The sequence below is a fragment of the Lytechinus pictus genome, chromosome 11 (assembly GCF_037042905.1).
Source record: "Lytechinus pictus isolate F3 Inbred chromosome 11, Lp3.0, whole genome shotgun sequence".
NCBI lineage: Eukaryota > Metazoa > Echinodermata > Echinoidea > Temnopleuroida > Toxopneustidae > Lytechinus > Lytechinus pictus.
The window spans coordinates 17,431,370-17,448,553 of record NC_087255.1 but is presented as its reverse complement, the minus strand read 5'-3'; the positions used below and the strand labels follow the sequence as shown (position 1 = coordinate 17,448,553).

Genomic DNA, 17,184 nt, shown 5'->3' with positions numbered 1-17,184 from the left:
TATTGTACGGATTTATTTTTTAAATACAGGTATCCCCGTGAAACGGATTAAGATTAACAAAAATAGCAATGCCGTAGCCGGAAAATTATTGGTAAAATGTAAGGAATGGTTATCTACGGCGAGAACGACAAGTAATGGGATTTGAAAGGAAATCATCGAGTACGACAAATCCATGTAGCATCTAACGTGATTTCACATGAAATGAATCTGTAATAGTGAATAATAACTTGATCAAAAGATGATTGAGTTCTCAAAGGATATGGGTTAGTAACTCAGTGTCAGCCACAGTTTTAAGTTACCTGTATCTCTGCATATGACGCCGGCATCCTCTTTATGTGCACAATTATGTACACCTATTCCCTTGTGTTTACAGTCCTTGAGGTTGGCTTCTGATCCATTGCACTGAACACCATCCAACAAGATATCCCCAGAACCCTCACCAAAGTAAGCCTGGGGTAAAGCAGCCAAAGCTCCCACAAATCCTAAGTGTCTGCACACAACGGTAGCATCATCCAGGTCCCACAAATCATCACACACAGTTCCCCAAGACCCTTCCACCAGAATCTCTACCCTTCCTTCATTTTCGCTGGCTCCATCTGCAAGTCGAACTACCAAGGCAAAGTAAAGGACAATATACCGTAATCTGAATTATCTAGTTTGCAGAACACTTTGGAAATTATTAAGTGGTATTATAGTTCTATTTGTTGATATTCAAAGTTAGATGCAACTACATGAAGGTAATACTAATTGAAGAACTTGAGGTATTGCTTCTTCTTTCTATATGCTCACACATGTAGCCCCAAGTTGCCAGCAATGGCCTATAAATTTAGTTAATTCCCATATTTCAAATAATGTGTGGTTTATTTAATTGTGGGGCGTAACTTAATCGAGAAAATAATAGAAAACATACCTCCAAGGAAGCACACGACTCCTGCATCTTTGTTATGACCACAGTAACTGTAATCTCCAATTCCTGGGTGAATGCAGTCTGCAAGAGTGTCTTCTGATCCATCGCATTCGACCCAGTTTAGAAGAATGCGTCCAGAACCCTGACCAAACCTTGCAGATCTCGGTGCTTCCAAAGCTCCACCAAACCCTAACATTCTACAAACCACCCTGGCGTCACGCAGATCCCAGTTAAAGTCGCAAACAGTTCCCCAAGATCCATTGAGCATAACATTTACCGTGCCTTCGGCATCATTTCCTCCGCCGACCAGCCGTACTTGGATTTGAGATGAATGACCTTAGGTAAAAAAATACAGGTTACAGTGCATCATAATGCATAATGCTTTACGTTCTGACTTAATAATGATAACGGATGCTTCTATAGCGCATACTATTCAACAGAATATCTATGCATCTAACATACAAGTAATTTCGTCTTATACCAGAACTAAGAATCAGAAACATAAATATTAATGGAAAAATTAACAAACTATTATTATAATACGCATTTCATGAACAAAATAACTTATCACGAGAACAAGTATGTTTTTAACAATTTGTGGAAGGTGGAAGTACAAGTAATGGGTCATCAGTTGATGAAGTAATTTATTCCATAATACAAGTGCTGCTGACTGAAAGGCACGATCCTCAAACGAACTTGTTTTACACATTGGCACAATTAATAAATTCTGGCTAAAACAGCGGATAATTATTTGTGGGAAATATTCAGTAATCAGATCAGACAAATATAATGGTAACTTACTAATTAATGTTTTATGGCATATTTCTAGAATCTTGAAAACAATTCTCTTATGTACAGGCAACCAATGCAGGTGTGTCAGCAAGGGCGGTACGGGATCCTGACCCTTATCAACAAATGCTATGTCTGGCTGCGCTATTTTGCACTATTTGAAGGTGTGTTTTTTTTACATATTTTTCAGGCAGGCCATATAAAAGTGAATTGCAAAAGTCATTTCAAGATGAGACAAAAGTGTGAATCAACTTTTCATTGTAATTCCATAACGTTGTACTTCTTCTCCATGAACACATTGCAGATTGAGTCGTAATCCTAAAATGTTCTTTTAACTGAAAGTGTTGATCCGTGTGTACGCCCAGCTTGCCTGCTTTCGTTGTCTCATGTACATCGAACCCATCTACTTCAAAACAAGCTGATGTTTAAGCAGGATTAAACCTAGATGAGAAATGAATCATTGGGTTGATTTTCAGACTATTCCTTCGGGCTCAATACAGGACATCTGCAAGACAAACTTTAATCCTGTTTATAGCAGTCTGTCGATCATGGGGTTTGAATGCTAAATACATTTGAGTGCCATCGGCATAGAGCATTGTCTCCAGCACATTGGGCTTGATGATCGCTGATATTGGAGAGTTGTGTAGCGTGTAGAGTAATGGACCAAGTATGGATCCCTGAGGCACCCCGCATAAATAGTTAGTTTAGTAGGACACATCTTCGTTCACTTACAACATGGGTACGTTGTCAGAGGTAGGATGATATCACTTCCGACAGCCCCATCGATACCATACAAATCAGGATGTCATGGTTAATCAGATCAAATGCACTAAAATCTAAGAGCACCAGCAGTACTTCATTTTTTCATCGAGAGAGACCAACATGTCATTCTGCACCATAAGCAGAGTGGTTTCAACACTGTTGTGTGGCTATAAACAGCCTGACAACTGGTAATGCAGATCGTTTGCGGACAGGTATTCTGGAGTTGTCGGACCAGAGCTTTCTCAATTAGTTTCCCCATTAAAGCGGAGATTTGAAATCGGATGATAGTTAGACAGTTCATCGGCCGAAACATGTGTTACATGTACAACTGATCCTTTTTAATGAAGAAGGAGAAACTCCCGTTATGAGACTTGTGTTAATAATCTTCTTTATCAATGGTAGCAAAACTAGGGAATGCTCCTTGGTAATAGGAGTTGGCATGCAGTATATAGGCAGGTCCCCCAAAAGTGGCTTCTTTCATCCAAGTTATATTCATGACTACAGAAGTTTTGCATAATAAATGAGCTTGATGCGGACCAAAATACCTCTTTTCATTCGGTCGTTGCTGCTCTAATTGTACATCGAATTTCATGATTTTGGTATCATTCTAAAGAAAAAGAATCATTCTTTCAGGTGATGTGTTTGAATTTATTCAAAAATTATATAAAGTAGGTGAAACTTTTGATCTAAAATGTGCTAAAAATAATTATTTTCACCTGACAAAAGGGGCTATTTTTACACTTTATTATTGTTTGAGCCCAAATTATTTTCAAAGCATGATAAAGCTTAATATGTATGCTTTAAAATGGTATAGGTTTCAAAATAAGAATTGGATTAATCGGGTCAAAATCACACTTTTCATTTGCCAAGTACATAAGGCAGCTTTAAAACAAGAATACTGCACTCTGATTGGTCAAAGAGACCACACACTGGCCGATTTCAACGGTTCCAGTGCCTGGGTTCACGGGAAGGTCACACTCCCCATGTGGTGATCTCCTCAAATTAACCGCGCCTGTTGTTTTGTGAACCTTATCCAGCCAATCAGAACTCTGGATTTCATGCTACTCCAAAATTTCAGAAATCCCGTCTTGTACCTTGATGGGAAAAATGTGATCTTGACCCGATTAAAAGGCGCCGAATATCAAAAGTGACATTGTTAGAAAGTACAGAAGTTCAGCTTTATGGTGATATAGATATCATTGAGGCTCAAATAAAAAGTTTTGCACAATTTTCTAAAGAAAACAGATGAAGAAAATCCAGTTTTATGGTACATTTTCAGGCCAGAAATTCACATATTTATCAAATTATTGTATACAAAATAAATGACCAATATGAAAGAGTAACATTTACTCTATCTGATGGTGCAATGATATTTCATTTCACTTGAGGTAAATTCTTAGAGGAAAAAAATCTTATAAATCACGAGATTTTGCAAAGAGGAGGATTCAGCCACGAGATGATTTGGATGAATCTGGCGTTTTTGCTCATTAGCATAGGGACCTGCGGTCTGACTGCATGGGTCCTAGAAGGGAAGTTGTAGATGATGACAATTTAAAGGAGAATGAAACCCTTGAAACTAGCTGAATCCATATCAAAGAGAAAAATCAAAGAAACATATTGTTGAAAGTTTGAGGAAGATTGAATGAATAATAAAAAAGTTATGAGCATTTGAATATTGAGATCACTAGTGCCATGTAGATCCTCCCATCGGCAATGCGACCAAGATCTGTGATATCACACACGTACAACTCCCTCATTACTTTACTACTTATTTCACTTATATTCTCACTTTTATAGAGTCTATCACAAGGTTAGGTGTTTTCTTTATGAGATGACAAGTACAGAGGTTTCACAACATTATATCATTGATGAATCGTTTGTCATATGATTAGAATGAGCAAAAAGAGATGTTTTGGGGTATATTTTCAGTGTCCGAATGGGAGAGTTGTACGTGTGTGACATCACAGATCTTGGTCGCATTGCCAATGGGAGGATCTCCATAGCATTAGTGATCTCGACATTCAAATGCTCATAACTCTTTTATTGCTAGTCCTATTTTACTCAAAGTTTTGTTGATCTTATTCTTTGATTTTTCTGCTTTCACAAAAGCTAACTTGCTCCAAGAGTTTCATTCTCCTTTAATCAGTTTAAAACATCAGCTTCATTGAGAGTTTCATATCTAGACAGTTAAGAATGGCATCTTTCGCTGAGCCCCTTACAGTCATGATCACTTGTCTGTGTCTTATCAACTTCAAGCAACCGTTGTGAGATCTGATGGAAAGTAAGATGACTAAACGACTATTTATTTATCCTTGAAGCGTTTACACCCCACCTTGTAAATCCGTCGATCAATCTCAGTTTTAGATTTCAGCATGCACGGCCCACAACGACGCGCGTCGTCGCGACGTCGCTCCTGCTTTGCAAGCTGAAGAGAATCATTATAGTAGGAAGCGTTTGGTCGAACAACGACGCGTCTGTCGGTGCATGTATGTTATACAGGTCAACTTAATCGACACCATCCGGAAAGTTCACCTCAGGTCTCTTTGACAAATCCATTATCCTGCCGGAATAGAATGGAGTTCATGTTTTTCATGTTGCGTGGAAGTAGATGTTTCCTTACTTGAGGAAAGCAGTGTTTCTTCAGTCTAGAAACGATGTGATCACCTGCATCAGATGTTAAGAGGTCTATGTTTGGACTGACAAATGGGTTGAGAAAGCCGCATGGTTCTGGAACCTGAAAAAGTATGAGACATCTTTGAACGCCAAACTATCCGGATTGTCTTTTATATCCGTATGGAAATTTAAGTCTCTCACCAAAAGTATATTCTGTGAAATTACATGTTGACTTTCAAGCAAAGAAGTGAATTCGGAAATCGGCTGGTCTCCTTCTCACGTTAGGAATCTGTCAACCACGTCTCTGTTAGAGCAAGAATATATATCTTCTTACTGATCAAGAACCAGTTTCACAACTTGCTTATTCTTGTAATCTAAGGTACTTTCTTTTAAGAGTCCTAGTCATCTTTTGTTTACCTTCAGTTTCTTTACTCCTTTAAAACAGTATGTCACGAAAGACCCACCTGGTGCATCATTATCCGTTACCTGTGGTCGCTTTCTGATGCCTCCACACTTACCCCGATGTGATAAAGTTATATTGTTGTTGCCCAAAATTTGTCACATTCCTCCAGGTAGACTCCGAAGGTTTTTATTTGCAAGAGGGTTGTATTCTAAGTCAATGAGTTGGCCAAACTCGTAGCGTTTGGGCCAGGGATCGTCTCAATATCGCAACAAACCAAGGGGTGAGTTCGGATCATGGCTGTTGAATTAGAATAGAAGTAAATTCTATGTCCGACATATTTCAGGTGACTCAGTTCCGTCATTGGTTTATACCTCTGGCCGCCATTTGTATGTGCACATTAAGATTATAACAGTTGAAATGAAGTTTCAAAATTTGCGAAGGCCAATAATAGAACAAGGATGATCCTTAACCCCTCAAACGTATTCCTGATGCTGCTATTCAGGTCTCACTGGGCATTCTGTTGCTCCATGCTCACTCAGCAGAACCAGGATAAAGCTTAATCTTCAGATTGACCTTTTGCAGCAGTACATGGAAGGGTAGTACATGGAGTTCAATATGTCTACCTATGTACTCTAATAGATGAAGATGAGTGAAATATTCCAGGGTTAGAATAACCCAAGTAGATTAAAATTGCATCTTACAATTCATCAAGTTCTACTTCCTGAAAGACTTCATAACAAGATACTAGTAAAAAATCTTTTGGTGAGAAACAAATAACACGTATATGACTGCAAACAGGAGCATGACAAATGTGTGTGTGCCAGCTAGACGAACACAATGAATGGTAAGTGTGTATGGAACTACACACACCTTTCAACATAAGGACTACACAAAACAGATAATTTATTTAGGTTACATCCAATGGTAACGAGTGTCACACCTTAAATATTGTCGCGATTTTTAATAGTTATCCTTTTACTGTATCCGTTCTTTCTGGTTATTATGGATTGCGCATATTGGTAAAACACAACACTTTACACAAGAATATACAGACACAGCTAAATTCTTTGATAACCGTTTTAACATGTTTTTTTTTATTTATCGAGGCTCTACAGAAGAACCCGTTTCCGTTTTTCGAAGAATAAATTCAACAGTTTATAGCTTTTCGGTTATCATGTTGGTCATTGCTCATGAATGAAAGCTTATACTTCGAATTAATGAAAGCTTTCCAGTAAGCTTGACGGAAGGGAATGTTCAGAACTCATCGAAAGCACAGATCTCAAAAATTGGTTGATGCTCTTGTTTTCGGAATTTTGACTGAATTAAATAATTACCTCTTCTAAAGCAAACAACACCAGCATCACTGTCATGGTTGCAGTTGTTGACTCCAAGTCCTCGATGGAAACAGTCAGCAAGGGAATCCTCTGTCCCTTTGCAATCAACGTCATCAAGCAAGATTTTGCCGCTTCCAGCCCCAAAGGTAGCTCTACCTGGTGTGGCTAAAGCCCCATCAAATCCAAGCATGTTACAAACGACTCTTGCATCTAGAAGATCCCAGTTATCATCGCATATTGTTCCCATTCCTCCTTTGTACAGTACCTTCACTCTGCCTTCCGAATCGTTGGTGCCGTTGATTAGGCGAATGCTGAATGGGTCTGTTGCAATTTGAATAAATTGTAGTGTAGAATTTGGTGAACAGATAAAAGCAACCGAAAGTGAAATTCATTGAGATTCTGATAGGTTCAAATCCAAACATTAAGTCAAATTTTTAAGGAATGTTCGTTTAAAATTGACGTAATTTGCGAGTACAATTTGAATTTCTCAGTTCGTTAAGAGTGCGACAAAACCTACCTTCTGAGTAACACACGGCTCCTGCATCCCTCGAATGGCTGCATGAGTAATGTCCGATCCCTGCATGAGCACAGTCGGCTAGGTTGTCTTCAGTTCCTTCACAGTTGACAAACGTTAGAAGAACGCGACCGGAACCTTGGCCAAACCTTGCAGATATCGGTGCCTCCAAGGCTCCATCAAACCCAAGCATCGTACAAACCACCCTGGCGTCTCTAAAATCCCAGTCATGATCACATATGGTTCCCCATGATCCGTCATGCATGATCTCTACTCTGCCTTCATCTCCGTTTGAACCACCGGCAAGGCGAACTTTGAATGGGTTTGGGTTTGCTGCGCGAGAAAATATGAAACTGCTTGTATTAAAAATAAACCCAGATTTTCTGATTGTCTCTAAGAATATCATCAAATCACACAAATCATATTACTCAAAAGCACATGTATAATATAACATAAGATCACTCATACAAGACGTATAATTTATTTGTGGAATTAATGCTTAATACTAACGCGTAATTATGAGGCGAATTCCTTAGAAAAGCGTTGCATTAGTCATACTTCACTGCCGGTATATCGTAAGTAGAATGGTTTTAGAATCAGATTAGCTTGTGAATGAAAAGCTATAATCAAAATAGATATTTTACCGGCAAGGTGGATAAAATGAATATAACTTAATTGAATAAAAGGAATGAAGAAAATTATGCTACAAAATATAGAGCATTGAAGTAGAGATCCAATCAAACGCACATACCAAACACAAACGCTAATGTGGGTAGGTCCATAGTGGTAAATATTTCAGAAAGGAAAATAAAGCAAAATGGAAAAAAAAGAATATCCATATTTCATTGCTCGAAATAGGAATTAAATATTCCGAAAGTTCATTTTGCCCAATTGATTGTTCACCCGGGAGCCGTGTGGAGCGCAAGATCGACGGGGCTCTATCCCTTGAATGTTGAACTCCTAACAAGGTAGCAGCAACTCCCATCTGCAGATTTACGTATTTTTGTCTGACGGGGATGGGTTTGAACTCCCGAACTCTCGGTTGTAAGACGGACGCTCTACCAACTGAGCCAATACAGCGATTAAGATTATTACCCACGGGATAATAATTAAGATATAAATTAAATGAACATATTGACAAATGAAACGTGGAAAGAGTTGAACAACATTGCCGTCTTTCATGTCACAATATTTTATTTGCGCAAACGAATCATTTTAATGCAATTAAAAATGTATTCTGAAGCTTAAATCGTTAACGAAATCGTCCATCAACCTCGATTTTATGCACTCTTTCATGAAACAAAATTATTTTTTCATGAAATTTGCAGCATCTGATTTATTTTGGTATCAACATTCATGCTTTTATTAGTAATGGTATCGCCTTAATGCTACAAACATATTATTGACATTTTCAAATTTTTTTGATATAGCGCAACCTGATTTTTAGAAAGTATTCAGAGGGGATATCACTTATCAAAATCATTTTTTGAAATGTTCGATACTGGAATACATTTTTAATATCCAGCCCATTCAAGTCAGCAGTTGTAGTAAAACTATTTCTAACAGGTTAGAATCCAATGAACATGTAACTAAATTACTACTATTATTTAAAATTGTATTTGTATTGCAAAGACTTTTCCTTCATGTTGGTGGGAAAATAATTAAAATATAAATTAAATAAATTGAAAAAATGAAACCTGCAAAGGGTTGAACAACATTGCAGTCTTTCATGTGAAACATTTTATATGTGCATATCGCAAAAGAATCATTTTAATGGAATTAAAATTGAATTTAGAGGCTTAAATCGTTCACGAAATCGACCACTAACCTACCTCCAGAATAACAAATGGCTCCTGCATCTCTTGCATGACTACATGAGTAACGACCAATCCCTGCATGAGCACAGTCTGCTAGGTTGTCTTCAGTTCCTTCACAGTTTACATACATCAGCAGAACGCGACCGGAGCCTTGACCAAACCTCGCAGATCTCGGGGCCTCCAAGGCTCCATCAAATCCAAGCATCCTACAAACCACCCTGGCGTCTCTAAGATCCCACCAGTCATCACAGATAGTACCCCAAGATCCGTCATGTAGTACCTCTACTCTGCCTTCAGCTTCGTTTGATCCTCCAGCAAGGCGAACTTGTAATGGGTCTGGATTTGCTGCGCGAAAACACATAACATACTGGTTGTACTAAACGAACAAACAGCCCATGTTTGCTGATTTTATCGGGGTTTATTTTTAGCTTTATAAGGACAAGCAAGCTAGTGTTTCAATCAGATTAAAACACAATATAATAAAATTAGATTAGATTTATACTTTTCCGTTCAACAAAATAAAAAAATACAATCACAGTGACAGTATACAAATTGTAAGAAAGACACTTTAATGATATCAACTGAAGAAAATATAGAAGATTAATTAAACAGGAACTAAAGTGAGGTGCATTTATTTTGGCTACAAAAAGTATATGGAACAAAACAGTGGGACTTGCCAAGACAAAAAAAGCTTTTAAGAAAGGAAAGCCCCTATAACAAAATTTCAATACCTGATTAACAAAACTATATACAATAATGGAGACGTACTGAAGACGAGCTTAAAGAAGCAATCTACAACATATAAAAGTAAAGCGAAAAAGCAACTATAAAACTATAATATTGAGAGAAAGTAATTTGAATAATAATTACAACAACTACAACAATATTGATAATAAGTTTAAAAAGAATAAAAACAAGAGTAATTATGACATTATAGTAAGGAGAAAAGGGAGACAAATGAAGGGGGAGGGAGGGGAGAGTGGTACAAATAAAACTGAAAGTGAAAAAGGAACATTGCAGCCAGGGGCGGCGATCCTGGGGGCCGGGGGCACAGTGCCCCCCTCTCACTTTTTGAAGCCCTTAAAAGTGCCCTTTTTATGGAAGAAAAATGTCCCCTCGCGAACGTATAATGTGCCCCTTTCACCATGTTCACCTGAGGAGGACCCGTTTGAGGTGTTACCAATTGCCATTTCTTGTAAACCAGTGCCAATTTCTACAAAAAATGCCCCCTCATGAACGTGTTCAGTGCCCCTTTCACCTGAGAAGGACTTGTTTTATGTGTAAGTGCCCACTTGCCTTCTAGTAAGTAATCGCCTTTCTCGAATTATTGCCCCTCTTTACCTAATAACCTCCCCTTACAAACGTGTTCTGTGCCACTTTCACCTGAGGAGGAATCGTTTTATGCCGTAAGCAAGTGCCCTTTTGCCTTCTTATAGGTGCCCTTTCTTGTATGAGTGACCCTTTTTACCTAGGAAAAGTGCCCCTCACACAAGTGCTCTGTGCTCCTTTCACCTGAGAAGGGCTAGTTTATGTGTTGACAAGTGCCCCGTTTGAAACAAGAAAAGAATATTCCCATTTATAAATGTTACTGCTTATGAAGGACAAAAATTTTACGAGTAATCCAAATGTATCACAAAATTAGATTTTCATTATAAAAGTGCCAAAACTTTCGTTCGCTCGCTCGGTCGCAACTTCTCATTAATTATACGTGATGCGACATATCTAGCCCCCTCAAAATTTTGTGCCCATTATGCTACTGTAGATAAGTCGGGTTTTTTTCTTTTTTTTCAGATAACGCCCTTTTCGAAAGAAAAATTGCCCCTTTTTCCTTATGCCCCCCCCCCACTTTCAACTTCGCTCCATCGCCCCTGATGGCAGTTACATAGGCCGGTAGGCATATAGTATCATTATTTAGAATACTATTTGACAAATCTCTTGATAGTAAAAGATCTAACTTTAATACTTTTAGTTTTGATTATGTGTTGGCTGACATGTTGATGTAAATTATTGACAAATAATAAAATTCTAGTTAAGTTTGCGTTTGTAGATATTAATGCTTGGAGATTCTTTAAAGTAGTTGGGTGCCAAATTCCAATACACTAGTCTAAAAAACCAAAAGAGTTTTTTGCTAATATATCATACGGGTTGGGGGTATGTGATAACAGTTACGTTGCCTCGTTGTTTATGAAGGAGTTTTACAGAATATATTTAACAAATGTGGGGAGATCATCTTTATTTAGTTTATACATCAATTGTACTAGTTGTAAAATGTATAAATAATTCACTTTAAGAACATTATTAGTGAAAAATATGATATCTGTGTGGGATCTGAATGGAGTTTGAAAAAAAGTATCCTAAGGCCTTCTTCTGCAACATTAGTATCCTTTGTAATTGAGTTTAGATTGCACAAACACATGCCAAAATACCATAATTAATGTATGGTAGTATTAAGGTATGATATAGTGTAAGTAGAGCGCGCGATGGGAAAAAATATTTGAGTTGTTGATAATTCCAATGTTCGATGTGTGGTTTCCACGATAGTTTATTATCAATAATAGCACCCAAGAATCTGGTCTCAGAAACATTTTCAAGAACAGTGTTATTAAAAATGAGATTGTCTGGTAAGATATGTATTTTGTTACTAAATAGCATACATTTGGTATTTTACATTTTAAGTGATAATCTATTAGCCTTGATCCAGTCAGTCACATGTATATGTTCTGAGTTTACAATACTTACAAGTTGGTTTTATTTTTAATAAGAAAAGAATATGTTCGAATCGTGAAGTATGAATGTTTGTAAATGTGAACTTTTTTAATGTCATTAAACTAAGTGATAAAAAGAAGAGGGCCAAGTAAGCTACCCTGAGATACTCCACACGCAATAGGAAGAATATAAAAAATAGCGTTGTTAACTAATACAAATTGAGACCTGTCTGTGTGGTAGCTCCTGAACTACTCCAAGGCCTTCCCCCTAATATCATAAAAATAACGTTTATGAAAAAGTATTTCGTGGTAATGGTGTCGAAGTCCTTGGGAAAGCCCAGGAAAATCAGACGCGGTGATCCTAGGGGCCTGGGGCACACTGCCGCCAGTATTTGAAGCGCTGAAAAAGTGTCATTTTTACGCAAGGATCGACGATAGTTAAGATACCTTTCTTGAGTAGGAAGTTAGGATTACCATCGAAACCATGGCTCTTCTTGTAGATTGTTATCAATATTGATAATTTATTGTGTGTTTGTAGGATTATAGAATATAGAGTTAGGGTTTGGGTTGCCAAGAAAGCTTTTGAAAGATTTTTGAGTTAGAGGGAATGTGCTTGCCAGATTGTTGCTAATACGTGGAATATCTGAATTAATCTCTTTTGCAATTTAGTTGTTGTCATCGGTGATTGTATTATTTTGTTATTATTTTATTTGTAATCGTAGAAATTTCATTCTTTTTACTAGGTTTACAATAAAAACGAAAAGCGTGAGAAAAGGTCTTCGTATTCTAATGTACTTATTCACTTTATTTTCCTTTTGATTATACGCTGTGTCATATGTGTTTTGTAGGCAGTTGGACCACCCGTATTTTGTATAACATTTCTCAGTACAAGGGTTGAAACTGATAAACTGTTTTAGAAAAAAGTGCAATTCACATGCTCGAATACTATAGGCCTTTATAGTATTTTTTGGTCAATGATATCAGGAAAGTAAAAAAAAATGAATCAATGCATGTATGCTAAAATATATAAATTCCAGTGTAACATATTTAAAATCGGTATTCCTTTTGGAATACCGATTCGGCTAGAATCCCACACGAATTTGTTGGCACTAAAGCGCTGAGGGATGGACATCTAAAGAGACATCGCAAGAGAGAAAGAGAGATATAGAGAGAGAAAAGGTGAACATCATACTTCCTGAGTAGCATACAGCTCCTGCATCCCTCGAATGGGTACATAAGTTAGTGTAACGTCCAATCCCTGGATGAGCACAGTCTGCTAGGTTGTCTTCAGTTCCTTCACAGTTGACATAATTTAGAAGAATGCGACCAGAGCCCCGACCAAACCTAGCAGTTCTCGATGCTTTCAAGGCTCCATCGTACCCAAGCATCCTGCAAACCACACTGGCGTCTCTCAGATCCCAGCCATAATCACATATGATTCCCCAGGATCCATCATGCATAACTTCTACTCTCCCTTCAGCATCGTTTGACCCACCAGCAAGGCGAACTTGTAATGGGTGTGGATTTACTGTGCGAAAACACGAAAGATATTGGTTGTAATCAAAATAAAACGACCTATTTTTTTTTATTGTCTCTAATCATATTATGAACTCACATAACGTACAATATATCACTTTATATATAGCATTTATGTGTGGTTCCTTTGATTTGGATATCGGCAAAAATATCATTATTTTAACTTAGTAAGGGTACGCTAGCTCTTGATTAACTCTAATTCCACATAATTATTTATCACGCATAGACATATTGCCAGTGTAGAGTATAGCTATGAACTCATAATATACGTGGTTCAATTATATAAGTAAAACGAAATCCGTGACAAAAATAATCGTATTTTAATGAACTTATTCTCTTTATTTTCTTTTTCCATTGTGCATTGTATCATGTGTGTTTCACGTGCAAGGGATCTGGAAAAAAATGATATCATTCCAATTATTTAACATATGCCTTTTGAGTAATTGCATTTTATATATTGAGATCAGAAAAAGAGACATTTAAGGGACTGATTCTAGGAATTCATGGAGAGCAGACATATCTCACCAATCCATGCGAACATAAGCACGGACAAGAAATGTTTTATATTAAGACCCAAAATGGGGCATTCACTTTAAGTAGTCATGAAAAAGAAGCATACTATTGTACATAAAACAATAATAACTCGAAGTGCGACAAAGTATATTGAAAACGGGAGGTTTTAGTACAATATGATTATTATATCTCGTTAAATTTTGACAGACAATGCGAGCACCAGGAACAATGAAGACATTGACCCTAATCAAATTATGTTTCATAAAGTTGCGAGAAAAATGTTTTTATGTAATATAATTATGATATAATATAACCTCATAATGAACAATAATTTCTTCTTTCCCATTACGTTTCTCTTCCTCTCTCCCTCTTTTTCTCCTCCCCCTTCCTTTTTTGGTCAGCTGATGGGGGGGGGGGGGCACGTGCCCCCCGTAGTTACGCCACTGAGTGCATTGTTTCTATAATTTTATATTTTCATTCGACTCGAAACCTCGCATTGTTGAAACAAAATCAGATCTTTTTTTAAGGGAAATCATTGTGAACTTCGAGATATATAGTATGTGTATATATGTGTGCATATAATCAGGTACATTTATAGATAGCCTACTTCCCTCCTATTCACTGGAGTTGCTGAAAAAATAAACTTCAGAGCACTCTTTCATTTAGAAAATATAATGACCTGAATAATAATAAAAAAACGCAATATAAATAATTAAGTTATTTTGGAAATATCAGATTCCGTTCTGAGTTGTTTGTAGGAACACACCTCCTGAGTAACAAACAGCACATGCATCCCTGTCATGACCGCAGTAACTCCAGTCTCCAAAACATCGATGAATACAGTCTGCGAGGTTGTCTTCAGTTCCATAACATGCAACCTGAGTCAGAAGGATTTGCCCGGAACCCTGGCCAAACCTAGCAGATCCCGATGCCTCCAAGGCTCCATCCAACCCAAGCATCCTGCAAACCACCCTGGCGTCGCTAAGATCCCACCAGTCATCGCAGATAGTACCCCATGATCCATCATGCAGTACCTCTACTCTCCCTTCAGCTTCGTTAGATCCACCGACCAGACGGACTTGAAATGGATTTGGGTGCTCTAAGTAATTGATCAAGGAAGGGATATTTGATTCATTCATTGTTCATACATTAATTAATTTATTCATTTATATTAATTTATTGATATCTGTGTTATATTTTTTGCGGGGGAGGGTGTGTGTGTGTATGTGTGGGTGTGTGTGTGTGTGTGTGGGGGGGGGGGTAATGTAGTGGGTATAAGATAGTTGATGTATAGTGCATTGTCTATAATTTTGTATTTTCATTCGACCCGAAACCTCGCATTGTTGAAACATCAGATCCTTTTTAGTGGAAATAATTTGTGAACTTTTCAATACATTTTACCCCGTTGGAGACTCCTTCCCCGTTGCAATTTCGAAAATTCCATATTCTCTTATGTCAGTCATTTTCAGTTATAAAACTGCTAAACCATCATATCATTGACATTTTCGATAATGCACATTTGAAAATTTTGTAATTTACAGATTATCGATAGATTACCGCGAAACTGCATTACACTGAAAACAAATATATATTACAAGAAATGTGTAAGGTTTCATTCCCGGAAAAAAATACAATGTATAGTTGTGCAGAAAGATTACAGTTGTTCTCACGACTTTGCTGCATGAATTTTCCTTGTTTGTCTTTTTTTAAGGAGCGATTTTCCAACAGTGTTGGCTATATATTTAGTTTTCCTATAATTCGCTGTGTTGCGCAAAAAGTTTATGATGCTTATTGTTTAGATAAGTCCTTCTCCCCATTTTGTCTCTATTAATATTGATACTGCAGACACGATCCAAAAATCCGTCCATGTTTTATTGTTCGAAATAGACATAAAATGCTCCGAAAATTTGCTTTGCCCAAGTGATCATGGGCCCGGCAGCCGCCGTGCAGCGCCAGATCGACGAGGCTCTATCCCTTTCATTGTTGAACGCCACACCGGTTTAATAGCAGCAACTCACATCTTTTAACGTCGTTTGGTCTGACGCGGCCTGGGTTTGAACTCCCGACCTCCCATTTGTGAACCACCTTGGCTTTCTTGTTATATATACAAATTGTAGAACAGACCGTACAGTCCCATCTTAAATAATAAATTTAAAAAAGTCCTTATTTGCCACCCAAATTGATAAGTTCCTATATTCAAATATCGATTACTCCGTTTTGATCAATAAAGATCAAATGTTCACAACATTTCATAACCCCTGATTAATGTTAATTGTTACTTATTTCGAAGTTTGATAACTGGAAGTCACAACTTGTTCTAATAAAAAAGGGCCAAGATCAGGCCTTAGAACATCACAGAAGCAGAGTATTAAGGAACGCTTCATCTAAAAAAATCCCCATAAATGTATCGAATTTCCAACCGTGGCTTTCAAAAGTTGGAATATCAGTGTGATCGATAATTGAAAAAAAAACATTTTAGACGTGTATCTCATTACAAAAGCAAATGAAATAACTCAGGAAATTTTAAAAAGGGGGAGAAAGAAAAAATATTTTGAAAAAAAAACTGTTCAAAAATAGTTTTTCTTTGTCCAAAAGAAATCACATCCCCATAAAACATTGAGGATCAGGAAAGACGGGGTAAAAACGATAGATATATTTATGATTATTATAGCATTTCTAAAGCGCCTTAAAAAAAATCCAAAATTAATACAAAGAAATAAAAAAATAATGAAATCGCAGGAAATTAAACTGGTATAGACAAACGGAGGACCAACGTTGAAAAGCTACGTTCTTAGATCATACTTGAATACCCTAAAAGTGTAATTGGTTGTTATACATGGTAGATTGTTCCGGTTTTAACCAGTGGCTTTTAAACAAGGCTTGCTTGCCATCATTGTTCGACATCTTGGGATTATGGTTTACTGTATACTGTGCTGGCGTTTGAATTTAGATTACAACTGGATTCTTTTTACATGAATGAGGTCGGAATTGTACGAAGGGGGTAGATGTCAAGTATATTTGGAACAACTGGCTATGTTTTACAGGGAGCCATTGGTGAGTGTCAAGTAAGATGCATGTGTTCTTAGACTGACGAAAGATAGGACACGCAGGATGATTCGGATGAATTGAATACGATGAATGTTATTTAACACATATAGTACCATAAGGAAGAATGTTATAATAGTCAACAAACAGAAATATAGGCAGCTCTCTTTATTCAGGCATTCTTCGATTTGGCTTAGATTACGTATTTGAGAATATTCCTGACATTTGAAACTTGGTAATTCAAAA

At 37.2% G+C, this 17,184-nt stretch overlaps 1 protein-coding gene across 1 annotated transcript; it reads right to left on the bottom strand.

Moving 5' to 3' along the window:
- Nucleotides 1-264: 264 nt before the first annotated feature.
- On the bottom strand, nucleotides 265-14,966 carry LOC129271883 (deleted in malignant brain tumors 1 protein-like). The gene is made up of 7 exons (XM_064107038.1): nucleotides 14,660-14,966; nucleotides 12,992-13,363; nucleotides 9,155-9,484; nucleotides 7,317-7,655; nucleotides 6,809-7,129; nucleotides 911-1,243; nucleotides 265-608 (listed from the first exon to the last, which is right to left on the bottom strand). Exons 1-7 carry the CDS (start codon nucleotides 14,850-14,852, stop codon nucleotides 265-267), a joined length of 2,232 nt encoding a protein of 743 aa, XP_063963108.1. The 5' UTR covers nucleotides 14,853-14,966.
- Nucleotides 14,967-17,184: the final 2,218 nt, after the last annotated feature.

Coding starts and splice junctions, on each gene's coding strand:
- LOC129271883 (XM_064107038.1), bottom strand. CDS start 14,852: ATGCTTGGGTTGGATGGAGCCTTGGAGGCATCGGGATCTGCTAGGTTT. Junction 13,364..14,659: donor TGCTGTTTGTTACTCAGGAG/GTGTGTTCCTAC, acceptor CAGTAAATCCAC/ACCCATTACAAGTTCGCCTT. Junction 9,485..12,991: donor TATATCTCTCTTTCTCTCTT/GCGATGTCTCTT, acceptor GTTTTCGCGCAG/CAAATCCAGACCCATTACAA.